This window comes from Galleria mellonella, unplaced genomic scaffold (genome assembly GCF_026898425.1).
Source record: "Galleria mellonella isolate WM207_F2 unplaced genomic scaffold, CSIRO_AGI_GalMel_v1 utg121, whole genome shotgun sequence".
Taxonomy (NCBI): domain Eukaryota; kingdom Metazoa; phylum Arthropoda; class Insecta; order Lepidoptera; family Pyralidae; genus Galleria; species Galleria mellonella.
In genome coordinates this window covers 392,801-411,532 of record NW_026441983.1, presented here as the reverse complement: position 1 = coordinate 411,532, position 18,732 = coordinate 392,801, and the positions used below count along the sequence as shown (strand labels likewise).

At 36.2% G+C, this 18,732-nt stretch overlaps 2 protein-coding genes across 4 annotated transcripts in view; both read left to right on the top strand.

The window, feature by feature from the left end:
* LOC113516571 (uncharacterized) overlaps window positions 1–17,602 on the top strand; it is a 35,627-nt gene extending 18,025 nt beyond the window's left edge. Inside the window, exons 2-3 of the mRNA XM_026900997.3 lie at window positions 14,008–14,204; window positions 14,605–17,602. Coding sequence (XP_026756798.2) covers window positions 14,139–14,204; window positions 14,605–15,120 — 582 coding nt within the window. The 5' untranslated portion in view covers window positions 14,008–14,138 and the 3' untranslated portion in view covers window positions 15,121–17,602. The remainder of the gene's footprint in view (window positions 1–14,007; window positions 14,205–14,604) is intronic.
* Window positions 2,455–10,393, top strand: LOC113516557 (uncharacterized). Of its 3 annotated transcripts, XM_026900977.3 has the most exons (7): window positions 2,455–2,608; window positions 2,831–2,917; window positions 4,556–4,771; window positions 5,278–5,499; window positions 8,182–8,365; window positions 9,084–9,170; window positions 9,886–10,393. In XM_026900977.3, the coding sequence occupies exons 1-7, from the start codon at window positions 2,595–2,597 to the stop codon at window positions 10,360–10,362; spliced, it is 1,287 nt and encodes a 428-aa protein (XP_026756778.2). In that variant the 5' UTR covers window positions 2,455–2,594; the 3' UTR covers window positions 10,363–10,393. The 3 variants fall into 3 exon arrangements, with proteins under 3 accessions (XP_026756778.2, XP_026756779.2, XP_031766482.2); XM_026900978.3 differs by lacking the exon at window positions 5,278–5,499; XM_031910622.2 differs by lacking the exon at window positions 9,084–9,170.
* Window positions 17,603–18,732: the final 1,130 nt, after the last annotated feature.

Genomic DNA, 18,732 nt, shown 5'->3' with positions numbered 1-18,732 from the left:
CTGACATCATTAACTCAGACATTGTACTCAACACAATTACTAAGACTTTTATTGAGCTAGTTAAGAAAGCTCAAACTAATTCTGATACAATTTCATCCAAATTAATTAAGGAAATACTCATATCTAATTTTTCAACATAACCATTACATCTTTAAAGGAAATTAATATTGTTCATTGGAACTCAAGAAGCTTTCTGTCTAAAATATTTCAATTTAAAAACTTTATTTACAACTTTACATCACATTTTGATATCATTTTACTAAATGAAACTTGGTTTGATTCTAACAAAATCTGTAAATTGTCTGGTTACAATATTGGTTGGAAAAATCTAATGTTTTTCTTGGTAGACAATATTATACTACATTAAGTAGATTGCGGATAGGTCATTGTAAATTTCCTGCACATTTGCAACGTATTAATTTATTGGATAATTCTATCTGTAAATACTGCCAAAACATTTTTTCTGATTTGGATCATATTTTTTTTGTTTGTCCTAAATTCTCACTTCAACGGTTACTTTTTATTTGTCAATGTCAAGATTTATTAAAATGTCAAAATATTCCTACTTCAGTGCAGGATCTACTAAAACATACCATTTTGTATCAAGAAATTTTTAATTATATTACTTCAACAATTGGTGAAATTTAAATATGTAATTGTAACTTATACTTTTCTACTTAACTTACTTTCTTAGTATATTATAATTAATTTATAACTATAATAATTTTTGTAATTTGTCTTGTAATTTTATATTGTTACCTTGTAATTGTTACTTTTTGGCTGATGGCTTTCGCCAAAGTCACAATAAATGAAAAAAAAAAAAAATGTCTCTGGCACCGTGTAATATCACTGCCATATCCTACCCTTGAACAATAAGTTAATAACAATGTTAGCAAAGGCGAACTTATCTCTAAAAGAGATCTCATCCAGTCAACCTAACATGTATATATATGATATAGGACATGTATATAGGACACATAGGTACATGTATACTATGTAAAACTTAAAATTTTTACCTAGTTCCTTTTTTAAGTCACTTAAAATAGTTTTTTGTTTTGATAACACGTTTTAATCACGTTTTAATCACGTTATATATTAGATACCTATTAATGTATATATATTTAATATTTAGATACGCGTTACATTATCGTAAAATAAAAAACAACAGGATGCGAATCCGATATTTATTTGTTCACAATCATACCTGCTGCGTTATTGACATTGTTACTTCAAACGTAACTTTGGTGTCGATTCTGAAGTGAATTTCTCACGTAAACCAATATTTTAATTTGACAGTTTGGCGAAATTACTGTTTTATACACGATCATAAACCAAACTGTTGGTATTTAGCTTGAGATATCAGCTTATATTTCCGTAGTGGAAGGGAATAGGATAAACACAATATAAAAGTACGATAAAATTTAATAGAAGAGGCAAATACAGTAAAGCAACGATTGTTTCTAACAGTGTGTCAATTAAATTTAAAAACATATCTTTTTAAATTACAACCGGCCAGTAGTTTATAGCTGTATGAAAATAAACCTATTTCTAACACAAACTTATAATTATTTTGACGTAAATCTATTAGAAATTTAGTTTATATTGCTCCTAAGACTAAAAATTTCATTGTGACCTCAAATTGATGTTTTTGAAATAGGTTTAGAGCAGTGACTCCTCTGAATCGATCACATTATTTGGCAGAGAACAAACCAAGTGTTGCCATTTTATTCAAAATTGTTATTTTTATTAGTATTTATATTCCAAAAGGTAAAATATATTAATAAAAATAACATAAATCATTATAATACCGAAATTGATGATAGTTTATTTATTCTTCAAGTTACAAAAAATTGTGAGGCCAACACGAGTATTTAGTTTTTTTTTTTATTATACCACTGAAGTGGCAAACAAGCATACGGCGCACCTTATGGTAGCGGTTACCGTAGCCTTTAAACGCTTGCAATACCAGGTTTAGTTCAGTTTTATGAAATCCTCACATGAGCTATATTATCATCATCATCATCTTCCTACCCTTATCTCAATTATTATTTGTGGTCGGCATAATATGGTTTTATCCATATTACTACTTTTAGTTTTACGGCCGCCTGCCTGACGTCAACCCTCTTTGGGGATACACATGAGCTATATATGTTTAATAAATAAACAATAATGTATTATATATATAATGTCAGATTACTTATAAATAAATAACTTTAAACGCGGTTTTGTGCGTTATTAATTCCAAAAAATACTGAAAAATATAAAATGTGCATTGTATAATAATAACATATTATTTTGTAAATACAAGGTATTATATTATTTTAACATAATGTGTATATTTTTAATAGTGCACTACGAATATATATATATATATATATATATAATACATGTTAATATACTGTATAGATTTAGATTATGATATTCCTATTATTAGCGTACGTCATTACTTTGTCGTAATAAATGCATTTATAAAAAAATTAAATTTTTGCAAAAAGTGTAATAATTTTAATTTAAAAACGGGTAACACTGAAGCCGCGATCGAAGCGCGATACCTACACGATACGTAATACATAAATACGCGATGCGACGCCATAATGGAGTTACTGAGGTATGTTGTGAATCTTTATATTTGAATATAGTGTTCCAAAATATCAGTGATCTAGTTATTGCGTTATCTCTATATATTTACCTCTTCAATATATTTTTGTAATTGTTTAAATATCATCAGTGTTTGACAACAAAATCGTAATGTTTAAAACCTGTAATATATATTTTAATGACATTTCAATGGGTTTTTATTCGTTTAAAATAAACTTGTTTTATGTGTCAGTAATGGAAGAACTAGTAAACGGGATATCGTTGACAGTTCCGAAGAGGACGACGAAGTGTACGATGCATATATAAAAGCGGTAAAATAGTAAGTACCTATCTATTTATATATTAATATAACCTATATTTTGGTTAGGGCCGTCCTAATATCGCTACTGCTATATTTATGTCACTTAACTATGAATAAATTTGCTTTATTTTGTCACTTAATACCCATTTCGTGTGAATAGTTGTCAACTATGAAACTATATATTTGTTTTGGCGGTAAACTAAACTTTTTTTTGTAATGTGAAATTGATTAAAAATGTGAGTTTGTAACGGAACGGAGGATTTTTTATGTTGTTACTACATAACTCGGTCAATTCTAAATTGATTCGAAAATTCTTTTTTTATCTAAAAGGATATATTTACAGATTAATTGATTCCATAGACATTTTTAAAAATCGCTACAGTAGTTTAGTTTTTATATGAAAACAACTGTTTTTTTTTTTTCACAATATAGTTTTTTTTCTGGGACAATCTTTAATTTTTTTTGTTTCATATATCTAGCAAAAAATATCAACAAGATAGTAAATAAACATGGCAGCATAAGGAGTTAAATCAATGTTCTAAAATTAAATTGGTACCTACCTATCTACTACTTACTTACCAATTATATTTTGTGTTTTTTTTTTATTTAAAACAAAAGGAAATTTTCAATTTAATTGTTTTTTTTTTTTTTTTTTTTCATTTTTAATATAACTTATTTAATAAACAATATTCATGTTTTTTTTTTATTACTTAAATAACCGCAAATTTATCGAAATAACAGTCTATAAAATAAATAGCTTAAATAAAAGAGTTTTTTTTTATTAATATAACTGGTTGTTAATAGTATAAAAAGGTCTTGATACGTTCTTCTAACCTTTCTTTATACCTTTTTTTTTTTAATTAATATTTTAATTTGATAGTTTCACAGAATCAATTAAAATTAAACGTTATAATTTTAATTTGTATATATGAAAAAATTGGATTTTTGTATGTAACTTTGTATGTGTGGATTTCAGAAGTAAAACCAATGAAATAGCATTGATAAGAAATTTATATATGAGTAACATTAAATATAATGCATTATATTCATTTGCTGGTGTTCCACCTGTGCTGATGGTGTAACAGTCAAGGATGATAAGTGAGAATGAAAAGACTGATCTGCACTTAGCTTATCGTGACGAGAACACCTGGAATTCACCATGATGGTTTCCAAAGTTTTTTTTTTGATGGGTGAAGATGGTATGGTAACCCCGTCTGCGCTAATGGGATACGCTGGCGGAGCACCAGTGAAGGGTGATAGATGAGAATGAAAACAGGCCAGTTAGCCCATCATGATGAATTCATCAGGAATTAACCATGATAGTTTCCAGGGAGAACCGCGACGAGGTCGACCTGGTTGGGTATATTGCTAGCAATAGGATTCTCAGTCTCCATTGCTAACAATCCCTTTCCCCCCGGTTTCCAAGGGTTACCATGTGGAAGTCTACCTTACAGGGTATATTGCTAGCAATGAGGCTGGTAGTCCACATTAATAACAATTTCTTACCCCCCATTTGATGGAGTGACCACCTCAAAAGCATTAAGATATCAGTTTCGTAAATATCTCCCACATATCATGAGGTTACAAGGCTGTAATTTTTATTATTTACCTTTTGCTCTGGAGCAACTGTGATCAAATGAAAGTTTACTCTTTTAGTGATAAGCTCAAAAGCCAGCAACAGCCCAAATTTGGCGTCTGGCAATACTTCGATGTGGCGGACGCCGAAAAGAAACTGGCCACCTGCAGCTTTTGTAAGGAAGTGTTCTCGTACAAAGGAACGTCGGGTAACCTGAGGCAACACCTGAAGAGAAGGCATAATGTTACCAATAACAAGAAATTTGATATCAACGAAGAGGACGTCCCAAGTCAGGAGTGAGTTTTTTTTTATCAATTGTTTTATCGGACTTCAAAATAAGATAGTTATTTTTTTTATTTTTGATGGATGAAAATGGTATGGTAACCCCACCCGCGCTATCGGGTCTAACATCGTAACATAACGTATCTAACATACCATTATTATTCATTAAAAAAAACTGTCCACTGCTGATCATAAGCCTCCCCCTTGGGTTTTGCCAGTAGTTGTCACGCTTGGCAGGCGGATTGGCAACCGCAGTTAGACTTTAGACATGTTCTAAGAGGGACGCTGCTGCTCATCCCTCGTCCTCCTTTAGTCGCCTCTTACGACACTCCCAGGAAAGGAAGGGGTGGTTTATCCTACGACGGGACCACGCCCAGAAAGGGTTTGTCTATCCTACGACGGGACCACACCAAGAAAGGGGTGGTCTATCCTACGACGGGACCACGCCAAGAAAGGGGTGGTCTATCCTACGTCGGGACCACACCACAGCAGTAATATTAACGTGTTGTAATTTATGCAGACGTAATAACAGCAAAAGACGCTCAACCAAGTCTCTCACGTGGGAATATTTTGAGGTGAAAGACAAGGAGCGACGTATAGCAGTGTGCAAGCTGTGTGGCAATGACTTCTCGTATTATTCCTCTGTGTCCAATCTCATGAGGCATATAAGAAAGATGCACAGCGACGAAGTACCTGGGAAACATTCCGAGGATGACTCCAAGTCGGACGGTGATGAGTCGAAGTGAGTGCCTTTATATATATATATATATATATTTTTTTTAAGATACTGAAAATGGTGAGCTATCGGTCTACCTGATGGAAGGAACAAGGAACTACTCACACTTATTTAGCTCTATTCAGCTTTTGTCCATAGAAAACAACGATTTTGTATGGAGACGTGTACGCATCCATTCGGCTTTCCGCGTATATTCTGCTTTCGCGGCAATCTAGTATAAAATGAGGATAAATGTGTATTTATCATGCGAGTGCTGTAGAAAGCGTTCAGCGCTGTTTCGCCGCGTTCAGCGCTGTTCCGCCGCGTTCAGCGCTGTTCCGCCACGTTCAGCGCTGTTCCGCCGCATTCACCGTCGAACGCGGCGAAACAGCTCTTCACAGGGATGTTTCGCGACTCCTTGTCGACAAGTTGCGACCTGTATTGTTTCTGCATTGATTTAATTTATTATTGCGTAATCATTATGCACGCAAGAATCAAAGAGTGCTGACGTATTTTATAGTAATTATAATTAATTTATTTTTACGAAATGCAACATATTCAACGCCATACGCAGTAGACAAGCGTTTCAGCGGCGATAGCACGCTATGACGGCTTTTCTCATTCTTACGACGCCGTACGCGGCTAATAGAAGCAGGGCTGTATATGTGTGACCAAAATCGTTTAGCGAAATGCGAACGGAGCTGAATAAGTGTGAGTAGTCCCTAAGGTCTACAGGCATGAAATGTACCTGGAATGGACAGAATGTACTGTGCTGCCCATGGTGACCTTTGGTATTCCTGAGGACTACGGGCTTCCAAGTATACTGCTGGCCATCACAGCCCAAGTAATTTTTATATTAAAAAGCGTGTATGCAAGTTATGTTTTATAAAATCTGTAATGCGTACTGTGAGAGACGACCTCAAATGCATTGCAGGGAGACATTGGATGCAGGTGGCTCGGGATCGTTCCTTATGGCAGTCTATGGGGGAGGCTTACATTTAGCAGTGGACAGTTTTTTTTTTATACAACTTAGAATGGCAAACAAGCTGACGGGTCACCTGATGGAAAGTGGTAACCGTCACTGATAGATATGTACAGCACCATAGCTATCACAGAATCTATGGTACCCCTCATGCAATGCCATTCCTGAAGACTGCGGTGTTACCCCTCCGTACCGTGTAATTTCACAGCCATATCCCACCCTTCAAACCGAAACACAGCTGTTTCAAGGCAGAAACCCAACAACCAAATCACCGGTTCCTCATCATCCACTTCATGTTCTCTTTTAGTTTCCTCTGTTTACTACCATACCCCCCATGCGTTGCCATTCCTGAGGACTCAGGTGTTATTCCTCTGTACCCTGTAAATTTACTGCCATATCCCACCCTTCAAACCGAAATACAGCCATGCAAACACAACTGCTTCACGGTAGAAACACGAATGGGACAGAGGTGGGGCAAACGACTTTTGTACAAAGTCTCTTTCTGGTTAGAGCTGAGATGATGAATGGATTCATACTGGTTGGTGTCAGAAAGTATATATTAATATATTTGGTTTTGCATATGCTTTTTAAATTTACAATATGTGTTATGCCTCCATACTCTTTCTGTACTAATAATATAAAAAGATTTGATTGTTTCACAAAACTCGCAAAACGTGCATGGACGAAATGGCAGTCGGAGATTGTTGGCTAATATAACATTATAGATTACATGATATTAAATGAAACAATAGAAGAAAAAAAACCTCGAACGAATTTCTACTAGTTTTTAGTTTAGAATAATAGTCTGAATTCACTGTTTTAGTTTTTGGCCAACCTGTCCTTTAGACCCTGTATGGAGACATAGCATTATATCCTAGGAAATGTCAAGGCCACCCATGCATTACTATTCCATGGGTGTTTCAATGTATCCTGTGATATAAAACTGTGTCGCATCTTTTTTCTATTTTTAACCGACTCCAAAAAAAGACTTCTCAAGTTTTATTTGTTACCTTATAACTTCTTCAGTTGTAAATTTCTTTTAAGGGTAGGCAGTGGTTACAGTGTATCACAAATGATTTGAAACTTTGGTTCCCAGTGGGTTAATCAGAGGGTACAGAGTATCACAAATTACTTGGACTTGTCCCCAGTGAGTTAATCAGTGTTAACTCACTGGGGACAAGTGAATTGGAACTTTTGTCCTCAGAGGGTACAGAGTATCACAAGTGGCTTGGAACTTTTGCCCTCAGTGAGGTAATCAGGGGGTACACAGTATCACAAATGACTTGTTATTTTTGTCCTCAGTGGGATAATCAGGGGGTACAGAGTATCACAGTGACTTGGAACTTTTGTCCTCAGCGCGGTAATCAGGGGGTGCAGAGTATCACAAGTGACTTGGAACTTTTGTTCTCAGCGGGGTAATTAGGGGGTACAGAGTATCACAATGAATTGGAACTTTTGTCCTCAGGGGGTACAGAGTATCACAAGTGGCTTGGAACTTTTGCCCTCAGCGAGGTAATCAGGGGGTACACAGTATCACAAATGACTTGTTATTTTTGTCCTCAGTGGGGTAATCAGAGGGTACAGAGTATCACAAGTGACTTGGAACTTTTGTCCTCAGCGGGGTAATCAGGAGGTACAGAGTATCACAGTGACTTGGGACTTTTGTCCTCAGCGGGGTAATCAGGGGGTACAGAGTATCACAAATGATTTTCAATTTTTGTCCTCAGATCAGAATCGTCATCGGACAGTCGATCCGCAGTGTGGTCGTATTACAAATGCTTAGATACAGTCAATAAAATATCAGCTTGTTTAATATGTAATAAAAGATTCTCATATTTGTCCACTACCAGCCATTTGAGACGTCATCTGAAAAGGAAACATCCCGAAATCGATTTATCTGGCACAGGGGAGGTAAGTGTTTTTCAAGTTTTTATTTAAACTAGCAATATTTGTTTTTTTTTTTTTTTTGTTTGTTTTATTATTGGGAGAAAATGGAATAGTAACTCCGCCCGCACTATCGGTATACGTCGGAGAGGCACCAGTGAGCGGTGATAGGTGAGGATGAAAGCAGATCAGTTATCACATCGTGACAAAGTCCATAAGATTTAACTGTTTCCAGGTTTAACTGAATGAGTCGACGGCGACAACTTAATTTGGCGAAAATGTTGAGTCAAAAGTATTAACGTCTAATTTGATACGACCCTTTATTGAGCTATGGCGCTCTGTATCGCCGCCTTGAACCTTAGCGCCTCCTGAAATCTCGACGTTCGCATTAGTCCTCAGCATTGTTTGGCTCTCAAAGCCCCCTTTGTACTTGCCCCTTTTGGATCTTAGCTTATTCCTTAAAACTCAATGCTCTTTTTTGGATCCCGGTGCTAGTTAGAGACATCACTAGGATCTCAGCGCACTCGAATTTAGCGTCTCTTTTAGACGTGCCCTATGCCCTCCTGAAACCTCGATGCGCTTTAAAAGAACTCGACGTTCCTCTTAAATCCGAACGTATAACTTAGATTTATACGCCCCCTTTGAACTTCGGCGCCCTCTCTGGATGTCCCCTTAACTCTCAACGCCCCCTTTGAACCTCAAGCCCTGCTGAGTCCAGTATTGAAATTATTAATCCTTGTTTCAGACTAAAACAGTGTTAATATCCAGCAATGGACAATTATATGAAATAGAGGAGACTAAGGGAGAACATGAAGTGGATGATGAGGAACCGGTGATTACTTGACTTATTTATCTAACTTAAGGTCCCAGTTGTGTTTCCATCTTGAAACAGCTGTGTTTCGGTTTGAAAGGTAGGATATGGCAGTGAAATTACAGGGTACAGAGGCATAACATCGTAGTCTTCAGGAATGGCATTGCGTGAGGGGACTATAGATTTTGTGATGGCTAGTGGTGTCCATATTTATTTGTGACTTACCACTCTCCATCAGGTGGGTCGTCAGTTTGCCGTTGATAGTGCTTTTGATTTTCAACCAACTTAAAAAAGAATGAGTTACTCAGTTTCTTTGAATTTGTTTTTTGTTTGTTACCTCATTTCTCCGTTAGTGTAACCCATAGAATGTTCTCAAAATCGGTTAAGTATTTGTTTTTAAAACAAAATATCTGGTATTGGTACAATTAAAGATTTTTTGTGGAATACCATTTTAAATATTTATTTATTTATATTTATTCCACCCATTTTTTTTTATATATATATTACATTAACTCATTAAACCGCATGACAGTTCTGTGCAAGTTTGTCTATGGTTTTATTTGTCTGTGTTCCAAGAACAAGGAAAATCTTTGGTCTGTATGCCAGTATTTTTGTAAACAGTCAGTCTTAATGTAGCTGGCACCTCTGGACAATTTATTAAGGTGCCCCCTTTGGATCTCAGCGCCCTCTTGGGTCTCGGTCGAACAAGTATAAACAGATCCTGTTTTCTTTTTAGCAAGACACAATGGACGTAGATACGTTGTATCTAGAAGAATTCGAAGAGAACTTGTCCGCAGACGAGGAAAATAGAGAAGACTCCAATGTAACGCAAAACGCGCGAGATAGTACACTGTTACAAAATGGCGGCGCGAAAATGGCGCGAAAACGCCGACTCGTCGATGACAGTGACAGTGACATTGACAGTAGTGGCGAGTTCTCGTTCCAGAATCGGTACGTTAGAAAAAAAAATGACAGCCTGGAACACTTTGGCAAGTATTTGGTGTCGCTGTTAAAAGAGTTGCCGAGAGAGCTGTCGAATCAGTTTCAAAGTGATTTTATTAAGCAAATCATCAATGCTCAGTTGTCATGTAACAGTACGAAGAAAGTGCATAGGAACGTGCCTTCTAACGGTTATTCGATACATATAGATCAGGAACGAGAAACGCCGGGAGAGTTGCACTATGTCACAGTGCAGGCGGAGAATGAGAGTTGAGTAGTAATAAATTGTTTATAAAAATGTTGTTTTTCTTGCGTTTAATTTAACCCTTACATATACCCTATATTTTTTTTTAAGTTTTGTTACCTATGAGGTAAAGTATGGGTTAGGTTATTTAAAAACAAATTTTTTTCTAAAAAAGTTTATTTTCGGATTGGGTCCATAGAAGTTTTACTAAAATCGATTCGGTACTTTTCAAAACAAAAAACTGGTTTTATCACGATTGAACTAGGTTTTTTTTTTGTGGAAAATATCTTAAATTATAAATAAAAAAAAAGTGTAATTATATCATTAAATAGTCCATAGTACTGCTCGTGTTTATAGGTGACGATTACCACTTTCCCATCAGGTGGGCCGTCAGCTTGTTTGCCATTCTAAGTTGTATAAAAAATTAGTCGAAAGTTTGTCGCGATTCTTTTTCGGGTTAGATAATCGGCCGAATGAAACAAGAATATAATATTAAGTCGACCTCCATGCGGTTCCCCCTAGAAACTGTCATGGCAAATTTATCGCCGAATTCGTCACGATGGGCTGACTGACTTACTCTGGGGGAAAGCGATTGTTAGTAATGGGGTCTAACTGACCCATTGCCAGCAATACACCCTATCAGGTCGACCTCCACGTGGTTTCCCCTGGAAACCATCGTGGCTTTTTTTTATGGGTGAAAATGGAACGGTAACCCCGCCTGCACTGTCGGTCTACACAAGGAAGAAAGCAGGTCAGTTAGCTTACCATGACAAATTTAACAATAAATCAATCACGATAGTTTCCAGGGGGAACCACGAGGAAGTCGACCTGACAGGGTATATTGCTAACAATGGGGCTACTAATCCCCATTACTAACCCCCTCCCCCCCCCCTAACAAATCCTGTTCGAGTGTAACAATGGCAGGTTTATTTACCTATTACAGTGTACACAGAGTACGTATACGAACTCTCTATTGACATTTGATATATCTAAGCCCGTTCAATGAACTACAGCGTGATGCAATACAAGTGCCTTTCGACTGCGGTATTAAGTTGAAGGGCTTACAATAAACAATAATAGAAGACCTTAATAACAGAACAATACCATTTATATTTCTTTGACAGACTGTTGCTATTGTCATTGTCATAGATTAATAATTATCTATACATATTATTTTTTATCTATGGTAATCTTATTAAAGTAATCATAGACTTTTTTTCATTTATTGTGACTTTGGCGAAAGCCATCAGCCAAAAAGTAACAATTACAAGGTAACAGTAATCATAGACTATCATAATGACATTCATATTTTTTTTTACTGTAATTTTATCATTGACTAGCGACCAGTCCCGGCGTCGCGCGGACTGATGTTTCGTTTTATTAAAATTATTGTACAGGTCTCGTAGAGCATACGAGTAGTTTATAAAGCTTTTTTTTTTAGTTTTTTAAATATTTTTACAGAGCTTTTACCTTCGTTAGGTATATCAGATATATCGTACCATGAAATGTTTTCTCAGATAAGATTTTATACACTTTGTCTGCTCACGGAAAGAGAAAAAATAATAGGCATTGATAAATTTACAGAAATTAAAAAAAAAATCTGATTTAGGGTCAGTTAATATCGATTTCTGAACCTTATTTTGCCTTACTTGAAGCCTCCGTGTACTTTGCCAATATATTTTTTTTTCTAAAGTCCGCCATTTTACTTACCTTCTGCTTTTTTTAATACTATATTTTTAAACTGCCTAAGGAGCATAGGCAGGCTCCGCCATCTTTATGAATAATCTCATCTCTCGCTCCCTAATTTTCTCTGGTCCTTCTACCACTCCCCTGAAAATCTCATAAGGGGGCGTTATATTATTATGTTTTTTTTAATTGGTGATAGTGGAATGGCAACCCCGTCTGCGCTATTGGTATACACTATCGGGGCACCAGTGAGAGATGATTGGTGAGGATGAAAAGGAAGGTCAGTTAGCCCATCGTGACGAATTCAACGATAAATTAGTCACGATAGTTTCCAGGGGGAACCGCGTGGAGATCGACCTAACAGGGCATATTGCTAGTAATGGGGTTGTCAAACTCCATTGCTAACAATCCCTTTCCCCCCGTATCAGAGGTTCGCAGTAGGTCCGTCCTATGATGGGACGATTGCTCGTGCACACCCAAAATTTGAGCCGAGAACGAGCACCGGGGGTTTTACATATCTTCCCCGAGATATGTGAGTGAGCATGAGCATTTTCCTTCGACAAAAAACGAAAAATCAGTCGACTGTAAAAATATTTATTGGGAAATTGTGTAGTAAACTTGACGGGACCCATCGTCGTCGTCGGCGAATTAAATAGAAACCATTGGAACTACCAATAAAAGTTTTATCCCCCCAAGTTTTAGGACCTAACTAACCTACCAGAGGGAGACTTTGTGCAAAAGTCGATTGCTTAGGTGACTCTGTCCCATTCGTGTTTCAATCGTGAAGCAGTTGTGTTTGCATGGCTGTGTTTCGGTTTGAAGGATGGGATATGGTGTGAATTTACTGGGTACAGAGGAATAACACCCGAGTCCTCAGGAATGGCAACGCATGGGGGGTATCGTAGGCGAAACAGTATACTCTGTTATGTCCATGATACTGCTCATGTCTATAGGCGACGGTCACCACTTTCCATCAGGTGGGCCGTCAGCTTGTTTGCCATTCTAAGTTGTATAAAAAAAAAGTTTTTTGACAGCAGTCCTTGTGAAAGTGGTCCGTGACCGCAAAAAGATTAAGAAACCTTCAAATACTTACTCTAAGGTTGTCTTGTAAAGATTGCTCTCAGCAATAAGACCGGCTCACTGTACTCTTACAACTGTATCGTTGCATTTATTAATTGTCTTGCTTGATCCCTATATTGTATAATGCAAATAAAGTATGCTCACTCATTCATTTATTCATAGTGGTATATTATGACGATAAACTTCAAAGCAAAGCTATGGGATTTTATTCACCTATCTAGGAAACATATTTTTTTTTTGATGGGTGAAAATGGTATGGCAAACCCGCCTGCGCTAACGGGATACGCTGGCGGAGCACCAGTGAAGGGTGGTAGGTGAGGATGAAAACAGGCCAGTTAGCACATCATGATGAATTCATCAGGAATTAACCATGATAGTTACTTTGGGTGGCGAATGTCCATAGATTTTCTGATCTTTTTTCCACTTAGAGTATGAGCGACACAAGCTCAGGTACTAGCGACCGCCATAAAGATATTTTTGCGTTTAACATTCAAACCGCCGGTTCGCCGGTCGGTCGCCGGTCGCGAAAATTTTAATTGGAGTCGTCAATAAATTAATTGGGGGGGGGGGGGGGCAGAAGGGATTGTTAGTAATGGAGTTTGACAGCCCCATTGCTAGCAATATGCCCTATTAGGTCGACCTCCACGTGGTCCCCCTGGAAGCCATCGTGAACGATTCTTGTTAAATTCGTCACGATGGGCTAACTGAGCTATTTCATCCTCACCTATCGTCCTTCACTGGTGCCCCGCCGGTGTATACCGGTGTATAGCGCGGGTGGGGTTAGCATTCCATTATCATCCATAAAAAAAATATTAATTGGGATATATTATAACGAATAGATAGAGGATTTAGGAAAGGATGCCGGAAAACATAGAGTATCTGATAATTGTTTTATTTTTTTTTACGCAGACGAAGACACGGACACCTCGACCAAGCAGAGCGACCTGAATTCTTATTTCGAGAGGGAGACCGGTGGTCGGGTGCGCTGCATCGTTTGCCGCACGTCGGTGCCGCATCGGGATGATGCGCAACGCACCCACATGCAGGAGAAGCATCCCAAGCTGGTCGGGGAACAGGATCAGGATAACGAGCAGGATCAAGATCAGGTATAATCGACACATCAGCCGTTTATTGTCCACTCTTTTTTTTTATACAACTTAGAATGGCAAACAAGCTGACGGCCCACCTGATGGAAAGTGGTAACCGTCGCCTTTACACATGAACAGTGCCATGGACATAACAGAGTATACTGTTTCGCCAATGATACCCCCCATGCGTTGCCATGCGAGGTATCATGGTATCAATCATCGTTTGCTGATTACTAGCTTCTTTTTGTCTTTCAACTAGGAGATTCATTCTGCAAGCAAAGTTAGTGAAGGAATTCAGTAAATATCTTTAGTCACTACAACTTTGTTAAGACTGTCAACCAACAACCTTTATTTTTCTATTAAATTTTGAATAATGTATATTCTAAATTCAAAATCTAACTCTGTTTCCATCTCCTAGGATGAGCGTATGCCGTTCCACAGCGACGACGAGCCAGAACAGGACGTGTTCACCGATGTCGTTTATGTCGAGGACGCGCGGAACATCGAGAAAAGCCCGCCAAAAGTTCGCCCCTCCAAGCCGTCAAAATTGACAAAAACTAGACCACAGAAAAGGCGGGCGAGCACATCGTCCGACGAGTATCTAATAAAAAAGCCGAAAAGCGACGAGAACGACGAATTAGAGGGATTCATACGTTACATACGTTGTTTGTTGAAAAAATTGCCAACCGACACGTGTATGAAGTTGCAATTGGAAATTGTCAATTTAATTATGAAGGCGTCAATAAATAATCAAAGTGACAGTACCGTTACTATAGCAACACCCGGCACTAGTTATTACGTGACGATGCCGGATAAAGTGATACAAACGTCTAGTCAAATGACTGACGTGTCAAATAGTGCCGATATAAATACATCCACGCCTACAATTATTATAAACTCGGTAAATTCAATGAAAGAAACTGATAGTACGTAATTATTTTTTAAAATTACACTAAAGTTAATGTAAAAAGTTATTTAAGGTTGACACAATAAAGCAACTTTTTTTATCGTACAAACCCACAAGGCTTAGGAATTGTGTGTATACTGCCGGACTCTTACATGTGCATGCGTAAGAAGAGTTATTAAAGTGTTGCTTTTGCAAAAGACAATGTAAGGATAGAATGTATGTACAGCATTCGGTTCTCGCTGCCTACCTCGCAACGGACTTGCCGTGAAGATATATAGGTAACGTTTTCTTTACAAAAAATCTTTGTGACATTTGTAGTTATTGACACAGTGAAAGTAAACGGTTTTAGTCAGTTACAGAGTAACATACACAAAATGGCGCCAATTTTACTCGCTAGTAATGCAGCTTTTTATAGTTGATAGAATTCTTAAATTAGTTGAGTAGTTTTTGAGTTTATTCATTACAAACATACAAAAAATCAAGTTTTTTCTCTTTATAAGAATTGTATAAAGAACTTGCCTTTTTCAGGGTTGTAAATAATAAATGTAAATATCATGTACATACTGACAAATCCTGTAAGTTTAAATGTGGTTTCTGTATATACTAAATTCACTTAGGCAAGAACTGAAAAATTTATTTTTTTAGGTAAAGCCTTGATTAGATAGAGAATTTTGTGTTAAGAATGGGTCAACATTTAACTCAATTGACGTTTGGCTAACGCAATTTAGTATTTTTTTTTAATCAAGACAAAACGCGCTATTTGTTCAGTGTTGCAAGTAATTAATTGCAAAATTTCCTAAATAAAGTCGATATTTTCCATTTGAACTGGGAACTATTTCTTCTAAGAAATATATATATTATAAATTTTTACTTATTCTCTCTGAAAACCATCGTCACTTATTCTCAATTAATTTGTCACGATGAGTCAACTGACCTACTATTCTCACCAGTTATCCCTTCCTTAATTATCCACTGTCGGACATAAGCCTTTCCCTTGGGGGAATTTACCAGTAGTTGCCACGCTTGGCAGGCGAATTGGCATCCGTAGTTAGGCTTTGGAGATATTTTAAGAGGAAGTTGACCGTTCCTCGTCGTCCCTTAGTTGCCTCTTACGACGCTCACAGGAAAGGAAAGGGTAGCCCATTCTATGCCAGGACCACACAGCTACTTATAAATTAATATACATATATTAATTAAAATGGCGGCCATTTTAAATAATGCAGAAACAAAAACATATTTTATGTATATATATTTATATCTAGTAAATCAAAGTATTGAGTAAAGATAAGTATCTTTACGAATCATTACGCACTGTATATCTTGTTTTATTTTTAATAATAAATACATACATTTAAATAGAACTTAAAGCTAATTATTATAGTCCCAATACCCATGCAAACATAAAATTATTTCGTACATAATAATGAAAAAAAAACTGTTGAGTTTCTTGCGAGTTCTTAGCAATAAAAATATCCCAGATCCAGCAGTGTAATCATTAAAAAATTGACGATATAAAAGAGCTTGTAAACAAGTCTGTCTTAGTAAAGATTATTTCTCTTCTATTTCTGTTGTATTTTATTGTTTATTTTTCAACTTTACAATATAATTTCTCCCATAAATTGAGTAGTAAATATACATTATGGTAACCCTATTCATGCACCGAAGATAAAAAGTTGACCTGTTTTTGGCGAAGTATTTGTGTGAAGATATTTTTATGAAAATTATAACACGAAATTGCAAATGAATAATGTCAATTGACTTTAATTAATGAAGAATTAAAATGGTGATAAATATATATAAAAAAAAAGATATTTCAGTTTGATTTAATTCAAATCCAAAGACAATTCTTGCTCTATTGTGATGTGGGCACTGTAAAACAATTATATTTAGTTAGATTCAGTTAAATAACAATAGGTATACCCACCTAGTTTTTCTAATACATAAGTTAATAAGGGAAGTTTACACAAAACTTTCCTTACATGGCGCCACTTTAAAATCTACTGATAAAATAGTAAATAAAAAAAAGAAATTCCGTAATGGCGGGAAATAATACTTTTTTTTTTATTAAGAAAAAGAAATTCCATAATGGCGGGACTTTTTTTTAATTTCCCGCCTGTAACTGCAGGCTTGAGCAGATTTGTTTATTTTAATATTATTATATTTAATATATATATTTAATATTGTTATAATCTTAGGTTATAATAGTGACTACACTATTCGAATAAATCGACAGTAAGTTTACCTTTTTTGTAGAATCCAGTAAATAACTTAAACGTGATTTTATTTTAATACCACTTAACTTGAGTAAGTTCATTTTATATACAGAAGAATCTAAGTTCTATGCAAGCAAAATTTTTTATTTAAGTTGTTTACTGCGAATTGTATAGATGTACGTTTGTACGTTTGTTTGTACATATCTGAATGATAAAATGAATATTGTAATAAAGTTTTTGTTTGTCTGTTATCGAATTTGTATTTATTTTTTACTATCTACCTGCCCGTTACTTCGTCTGTGTGGTTTTCAAAAGTATCAGAGGGAGACTCTACAAAGTCGTTTGCTTGGCCACTTCTGTCCTATTCGTGTTTCTACCGTGAAGCAGTTGTGTTTGCATAACTGTGTTTCGGTTTGAAGGGTGGGATATGGCAGTGAATTTACAGGGTACAGAGGAATAATACCTGAGTCCTCAGGAATGGCAACGCATGGGGGGTATCATGGGCGAAACAGTATACTCTGGTATGTCCACGATACTGCTCATGTCTATAGGCGACGGTCACCACTTTCCATCAGGTGGGCCGTCAGCTTGTTTGCCATTCTAAATTGTATAAAAAAAGGAGGAAAATCAATTAATTTCTTGATTATTGATGACGTGTCAAATATCCGTAACCGGCGAGCGTGTATGAAAAGATTGATAAATGTGGAGGAAGCGAAAGAGGTTTGTTTGAATCGAAGCATTTGGCGTTCCAATGTTTCTGCCTACCCTAATGGGAGACAGGCGTGACAGATATGTATGTATGTTGCATTTACTAAGAAAGGTTCTAAGGATAAAATCTAATATATAAAATTCTCGTGTCGCGTTGTTTGTTACCAAACTCCTCCGAAACGGCTTTACCGATTTTTATGAAATGTTGTGTGCATATCGGGTAGGTCTGAGAATCGGCCAACATCTATTTTTTATACCCCTCAATCATAAGGCTGACCCACCCCTATATATTTTGTTTTTTATTTTTTCGACAAATGTTTTTATTTTTATTTTATTATGACTAAGCATTGAAAAATACATACAACTTCAAATTTTTACCCTTTTACGATCAACCCCTGCTTTTTAATAGCGGTTTTTATATTCCGAAAAAGGGTTGCAAGATGGCAATCGAATAATTGTAGTAGGATAAATTTTCATGTATAGGTCTCGAAATAATGTATATGGTAAAACAACGTTTGCCGAGTCTATATATATATATATATAACTTTAACAATATCGAGCCTCAAAAACGGGTCAACTTATTGTCAGCTGATTGTCAAATTAGCTGACTCGTTCCCTTATCAGTGTTCTATATACTTACGCACACAATGCACCTTGACGTATCTATATTTAATTGTTTAATAAATAAAAAGAAATTTTACGTATTGAAAATATGCAA

Coding starts and splice junctions, on each gene's coding strand:
- LOC113516557 (XM_026900977.3), top strand. Junction 5,500..8,181: donor TCGGACGGTGATGAGTCGAA/GTGAGTGCCTTT, acceptor TTTTGTCCTCAG/ATCAGAATCGTCATCGGACA. Junction 8,366..9,083: donor ATTTATCTGGCACAGGGGAG/GTAAGTGTTTTT, acceptor TCCTTGTTTCAG/ACTAAAACAGTGTTAATATC.